This window comes from Nicotiana tomentosiformis, chromosome 12 (genome assembly GCF_000390325.3).
Source record: "Nicotiana tomentosiformis chromosome 12, ASM39032v3, whole genome shotgun sequence".
Taxonomy (NCBI): Eukaryota; Viridiplantae; Streptophyta; class Magnoliopsida; order Solanales; family Solanaceae; genus Nicotiana; species Nicotiana tomentosiformis.
The window spans coordinates 59,385,760-59,393,379 of NC_090823.1; the positions used below are offsets into that span (position 1 = coordinate 59,385,760).

At 40.5% G+C, this 7,620-nt stretch overlaps 1 protein-coding gene across 1 annotated transcript; it reads right to left on the reverse strand.

Moving 5' to 3' along the window:
* Positions 1-344: 344 nt before the first annotated feature.
* LOC138902708 (uncharacterized) lies at positions 345-1,017 on the reverse strand. The gene is made up of 2 exons (XM_070190599.1): positions 676-1,017; positions 345-569 (listed from the first exon to the last, which is right to left on the reverse strand). The coding sequence occupies exons 1-2, from the start codon at positions 1,015-1,017 to the stop codon at positions 345-347; spliced, it is 567 nt and encodes a 188-aa protein (XP_070046700.1).
* Positions 1,018-7,620: the final 6,603 nt, after the last annotated feature.

A 7,620-nucleotide genomic window follows, 5' to 3' on the forward strand; every position in this document is an offset into this window, starting at 1 on the left:
GGCCCTCCATACACAAAAGGACCATTTAAAGGGTATCTTTTTATGCCAAGTTAGTTTATTGGTGAGATTAGGTTGCTTCTTTGGCCTGATAACCTCCCAGGCAGATGCACAGGTGAACTTTCCTATAACATTGGGTGTCCAAATAGCCTTGTCCAAGGCAGCAGGTCTATAGTGAATAGGAGTATGCATGATGTCTGAAATTTCTGAAAATACCATTGGCCATTATCCCAAAACTGTGAGACTGTGATGTTGCCTGGCCTAGGTCTTCCATTTTTAAAACATACAAGAGGAACAGTTCCAAACCAGTTGTCCCACCAGAAGCTGCAATTGCCAGAGTGGATCCTCTATCTGATGTAGTCTTCAGCTTTTTTCCTGTTCATCGTCATTCTTTTCCATGTTTGTGATTGGCCAGAGTGCCATTTTTTTGAAATAGGGTTAGATCTCTGATAGTATTTGGCTCTCAAGAAGTTGCTCCACAATGATGGTTTAGTTCTGAACAACCACCATTGTTTGAACTCCATTGATTTACATTTATCTTGTATAGACCTAAATGCAATTCCCCCTTCCTCCTGTGGGTATGACAGTTTCTACCATGAAGCCCAATGGTACTTGTTTTTATCGTTTTTCCATGCCCCAAAAGAAATTTGTTGCTAGCTTTTGTATATGCTTCATTACACTCTTTGGAGGTGAGACAGCTGAAAGGAGATGGACAGGAAGATACTGCATAACATATCTAATCAAAGTTTCTCTTCCTCCATAAGACATCATCTTGCTTTTCCAACCTTTGATTCTGTCCACTACTTTATCCACAAGGTCATTAAAGTGGACAATTCTCTTTCTTCCAGTGTAGAGGGGGAAGCCCAAGTAGGTTAGAGGGGATTCCTTGTTAGTGAAATCTGTCACATCTTGCACCCTTCTGATAGTAGCTGGGAATGCACAAGGAGAAGTTATAAAATGACTTTTGTGCCTGTTGATTTGTTGGCCTGAGATGTCTTCATAATTATCCAAAATCCTCATGATCTTCTGAAGAGATGTTCTGCCTCCAGATGTGAATATTATTATGTCATTTGCAAAGCTCAGATGGTTGATTTGTGGCCCCCTCTTCTCCATGTAGAAGCCATTAAAAATTGATCATGGCTAAGCATATTGAGCATTTTGGATAGGAGTTCTGCTCCTATGATGAAGAGTGTTGGTGCCAATGGATCCCCTTGTTTCAATCCTCTGGTAGATTTGAAGAAGCAAAACCTGGTTCCATTAACAATAACTGAGTACCAGTTATTGGACATGCTTCTCCAGATCATATCAATAAAGAGTTCATTGAATCCTATTCTCCTCAGCATGATACAAGTATAGCTCCAGGATACTCTGCCATCGGCCTTTGCCATATCTAGCTTGATAACTACATTAGATCCTTTATTTGGCTTTTTGATTCCCTGCACAATTTCTTGAGCAAGCATTATGTTCTCAGATATGCTTATTCCCTTAACAAATCCAGATTGGTTGGCTGAAATAATTCTGGGAAGAATGTGGCTCAATCTTGAACATAAGACCTTAGAAATGACTTTGTTGACAAAGTTGCTTAAGCTGATGGGCCTTAGCTTAGTTAAGGAATTAGGAAATTCAACTTTAGGTAGCAATACTAGACAGGCACTGGTCATGTATTTTGGCATGGTGCATCCTCCAAAGAAAGCCAAGACCACATTTAGCAGGTCAGTCTTGATCACCTCCCAGCAGACTTAGAAGAACTTGCCATTCATGCCATTAGGGCATGCTGCACTTGTAGGGCTCATGGAGAAAACTACTTGCTTCAGTTCAGAGATGGTAGGGTCCTGTGTTAGAATAGCATTTTCTTCTGTAGAGATCATATGAGGAATACAGGATAGCAGGTTTTCCTTGATAACTCCACCAGGATCTGAAAACAGCTGATGATAGTATTCACAAGCTGCATCTCCAATATTTTCATCACCTTCAACCCAGTCTCCATCTGCATCTTTGATCTTGTGAATGAACATTTTCCTTCTTCTTCCTCTAATTAAGCTGTGGAAATAACTTGTATTAGCATCCCCATCTTGAATCAGTGCAGTTGAGTTTTTTGTTTTAGTATACTCTCCTCCAGTTTCAGGTATCTAATGTATTTTGCAGTTAACTCTTGAAGCTTTGTTATGTCAGCTGCTTGATTAGATTGAGCCCAAATCATTTCTACTTGCTTCACTTGTTCCTCATATTCCTTGGTTTTTTGAAAAATATCTCCATACTCTTGCCTAGACCAACTACTCAATGCATTTGATAAAGCTTTGAGCTTCTAATGGAAAATCCACATAACATTCCCCTGCACTTCCTTGTTCCAGACCTCAGTAACTAAAGGCATGAAGCCTTCATGATCGACCCAATAATTGAGGAATTTGAAATACCTCTTGCCACTGTCCTGCCTAATATTTAGTTCCATAAGTAGGGGATTCTGGTCTAAACATGTAGAGGCTAGGTGTGTAATTGTGGTAGCATGGAAGGAGGAAAGCTAGTGATCATTAACAAGACCCCTGTCAAGTCTCTTCCACACAATAGAACACTGCCCTCTACCATTGGACCAGGTGCATCTTGATCCAAAATAGCAAAGATCATGAAGCCCACAGTCTTCAATCACACTGATAAAGTCCATGCTCTTGTTAATCTGATAGGGAAGGCCACTAATCTTCTTAGCAGCAGAAGCAATGACATTAAAGTCATCTATAATACACCATGGTACAATGCATAACATGGATTTCTGCCTCAAGAAATCCCAGAGAGTTCTTCTTAGGATAATTTTTCATTTGGCATAAACAATAGTGATATGGAACACATCCCCTGCTTCTACATGCTTCAACTCCCCTGAGGCATCTTAAATTGAGGTGAGGGTGCAACATGTGCCATAGTACCCGATGCCTCAGATTGAGGTGAGGGTGCTACATATGGCCCTGTTCCTACATCCTTGAAAAGAGGTGAGGGTGCTACATATGACTCAGTACCTGCTTCCTCTGATAGGACTGATTGAAATCTTGGCCTAGTTCTTGCTTCCTCGAGCATATGCGAGTGTGCTACATATGATGTAGTACCTACTACCTCAGAGTGAGGGTGGGGTGCTACATATGCCACAATACCTACTTCCTTTGCAAAAGGTGATGGTGCAATATAGGATATGGTTCCTAGATCCTTCAAAGTAGTGGTGGCAGGAGTGTTTTCAGTGTTAATAACCATTTCAACTGCTTCTCTTTGTCTTCTCAATTGTCTCCTTTTCTTTTGACTGGGATTTATTTTGGCTGTGGAGTTAACAGATTGTACAACCATAGGTTCCTTGCCTCTGTCAACTATACTCCTATGAGCTTCATCATTAGAACTTGAAATCTGACTCACCACATTCCCTAGCTTATCTTGAGTATCAACAGTGGTAGCAGGAGTTATATGGTTCATCCTAAGGTTACAATGTGCCAAGGCACACTCATGCAAAACATGAGGAACACCCAACCTTTTTGGATCCCTAGCCTAAACTATGGTTTCCTCCTGACCAATCACTTTTCCTCCAATAACTTCTTCATTATCAATATAAAGGGGTGTGGGATTGGGAATTATATTTTGATTCTGATCAGCAGATTTCTCCACCCTCTACAGAACAACTAGAGGGACACTTTGTGGATTAGGAATCATACCTGAGGTAACATGGTCCCCTTCTGCCTGGTTCCTGCTTTGTTTGTTTCTTTGTTGTTTGCTTCTTGGATTCACACCTCTAAGGCTCTTCTTCCTTTGAGTTTTCCATTGATCTTTAGGATGGTTATCCCTTGTTGTTGGTTTCTCTGGTTCTATATGAATGTTACCTCCAGTTTGATCCTCATTTTGGTCCAACGAAACCTGTTTTTGCTTAGAGCTTTCTCCTTTGTCTTGCATGTGTGTGGTCTGATTTTGCAACTTCTGTGGAACTGTGCTTCCAATGTTCTTATTATTTTAAAGATCTCAACTGAATTGATGTTTCTACTTCCTTTTTCTTTTTCTCCTCTTTTCTTCTTTTAATAGGGAAATGATGAATAAGGTGCCCCAGATGTTTGCATTGCATACAATAATTGGGTAGGTCTTCATATACAACTTCTAGCCATTGGCCATCTCCATTGACATCTTGCTCTTCATTAAAACCAAGCCAGACATGATGAGGTCTTTGTTTGGTTAAATCAATCTGCACCTTCACTTTGGCAACACTTCACCTAGTCTTCTGCATAGAAGCAAGATCAAGGTGTAAAACTCTACCCACTGGGGACAGTAAGACTGTTAACACCTCCATATAATAGAAATTCCATGGGAGTTGTGGAATTGTCACCCATGCAGGTACAATTGGTGAGTCCTCATTAGGCTTAAAGTTGGGGGTCCATGCTTGTAACTCCATTTTTTGGCCCTGAATAAATATGAATTATTTTGTCCATATAATATGGTGATCATACTCATTATCAAGATCAATATAGACAGTTCCGGCATTGAAATGTGCAATTTTGACTCCTCCTATGATCTCTAATTGTGCTATGAAACATATTCTAATGGATTCCATTCTTGGCATGGTATTATAAAATTTTCCTATGACTATGTATTGATATCTGCTAGTCAATGTGACCATGTAATCCTTTCTAGTGAAAATGACAGCTGGTTGACCTTGTTTGGTGGTAATCTTGGGAGGGGTGAAGCTAATTGGGTTTGTTTCGGCAGCCTTCCTAGCTCATAATTTGGTTGCTAAAGAATGTGTGAAAGTAGGTGGTAGTGGTGCAGGAATGTTTGTAGGTTTTTTGACTTAGAAGTTGGTTCCTTATGGTGGTTGGCTTGGGTTAGTTGTGTTTTGATGAGGTTCTGCTGTAGTTTATTGGTTATGAGGAGAGTGTTTGTCAAAGTTGGTCGATATCTTAGGATAACTGGAGGTTGGAGTAATTTGAGTGACCTGAAGTTGAGGTTGGGTTTGTGCAGGTGCCTAGGTTGCATTGCTAGGCAGTTTAGGTACAGAGATAAAGAATGGGGCATGGTTTTCAGTATTGGTGATCAATTTCGCCCCTCCATCACTGCCACTCTTTTGTGTTTGATTAATAATAGTAGAAACATTGCCAATTTGCAGAGCATGGAGTGTGGAATTACATGTGCCATTTTGTCGAACACCTGACACAGTAGGAGCAACTGATTTGGTTTTTTCTAATGTTGCGGAGGTTGGCTCATTGAAGTCAGTTCGAATCAATTCGTTTACACTTCCCATATATCAACACTTCTAACTTAAGCTTCTAATACAAGAACCAAAGGGTCTAAATTAACCCAAAATCTTACTGGAACGAAATAATTGACCCCACAAGTCATAAAACCTAAATTACACATATGTGAAGTATCAAAAGGGGAAACGGGGTGTAAATACACACAACGACCGGTCGGGTCATTACAAGTGATTCACAGAGCTTCTAACGAGTTTATTACAAATTAAAAGAGGAATATATCTTAACAAATGATGATAATAATGAACGAATTCGCCGCCGATCAAATGTGGTGCTCACTAGTAAAACTCTATGTGTAACGACCCAGCCAGCCATTTTGAGAGTATCAGGCCCGACCCCATGTTTATTGCTCCCTCTATTTCATTTTGTGGTTTTGTGATTTGCCGGGATGCTTGGTGTCAGATTCGGGAGAGTATCAGGGTGGAATGGAACACGTAGTCCCTAAATTAGAAGTTTAAGTCATAGGAGTTGACAGTAGTTTGATTTAACAGAAGACAACTACATAATAGAATTTTGATGGTTCAGATATCTTGGTAGGGTGATTTTGGTCTTAGGAGCATGTACGGATGTTGATTTGGAGGTCCGTAGGTCATTTCGGCATTAATTGGCGAAAGTTGGAAAATTGAAAGATTTTGGAAGGTTTGACCGGGAGTGAACTTTTTGATATAAGGGTTGTATTCCAATTTCGGAAGTTGGAATAGGTTTGTAATGTCAATTATGGCTTGTGTGCAAAATTTGAGGTCAATCGGACGTGATTTGATAGGTTTATGCATTGAATGTAGAAGTTAGAAGTTCTAAAATTCATTAGGCTTGAATCGATGCGCAATTTGTGTTTTTAGCATTGTTTGATGTGATTTGAAGGCTCGACTAAGTTCGTATGATGTTTTAAGACTTGTTGGTATATTCAGACGGGGTCCTCGAGGACCCGGGTGTGATTCAGATTGAATCCGGAACAAACTTTGGACTTGTGCAATTGCGAAAGTTCCAGCCTTCTGGTGTCATCGCACCTACGGAGGAATTGGCTGCATGTGTGGACTCGCAAATGCGGGGAGTTGATCGCAGAAGCAAATTGTGGCCTGCCCAACTGGGACCGCAGATGTGATCACAGTTCTGCAGAAGCAGACTCGCAGGAGTGGTTGAGGAAGCACAGAAGCGGAAAGTCTAGCCAAGCCTCGGGTCGCAGAAGCGGAGCCCCTTCCGTAGGAGCGGGAGCGCAAATGCACATTTTGGTCCGCAGAAGCGGAGGTTGCTGGGCTAAGTGAGAACCCCACCTGTGATAGAAATTCTGCAGATATGGCTGTGGGTTCGCAGATGCAAATTCATTGGGCAGAAAAGACCTAAGTTCGAGGGTTTGATTTCATTATTCATTTTTGGACCTAGAGAGCTCGAATTGAGGCGCAATTTTGTGGGATTTTCAGAGGAAGCATTTGGGTAAGGATTCTTGACTCATTTTTGATTAATTCTCACGAATCTATTGTTGTTTTCATCATTTAATTAGTATTTTTAGTTAGAAATTTGGAAAAATTTTGAAAGACTTCTTGGGCTAAAATTTGGGGATTTGTAAGGCGATTTGAGGTCAGATTTGAGAAATTATTGTATGGCTGGACTCGATATCGAATGGGTGTTCGAATTTTATAATTTTGGTCGGGTTCCAAGATGTGGGACCGGGTTGACGTTTTTGAGCAATTATTCAATTCTTTGTTAAAATCATAATTTCATCATTTAAATTAGTTTCCTATAGTTCTATTTATATTATGTAATTGTTTTGGCTAGATTCTAGCCGATCAGAGTCAGGAAATCGATGGAAAGACCTTCTTATTAATTGATTGAGCAAGGTTTGAGGTAAGTGACTTGTCTAACCTTGTGTGGGGGAATTTCCCCTTAGGATTTGGTATTGTTATGGTAATTTGCAATACGTGAAGGCCGTGTACGCGAGGTGACGAGTGCGTACTCGGGCTAAATGTTAAAAATCCGGTTTTTGCTAAGTAGTTTCCTTTTATTTCCTTAACTGAGAAACTCTAGCATGTGTAGTCATCATGTTTAGCCTAATTGCACGTCTACATGCCTTATCTCTTATTTAAAATTTGTACAACATGCTTAGTTGAATGTCTTGTTTTCTTGATTTCGTATAGCCTGAGTATTTTGATGAAATTTGCCTCTCCCAATTCTGGGACAATCTCTCATGATGTGCCTGGTATCACCACACTCATAACAACCCCTCTGAGGTCGCGGCTGCTCATACTGAGTCTGTGCCGGGTAACAGGAATAACCACTATAAGAAACTTGTGTCGGTGGTGCACTAGAAGTATTAACTGGAGCACTATGAGTAATCTGAATTGCGGACTACGCTGACCGACTG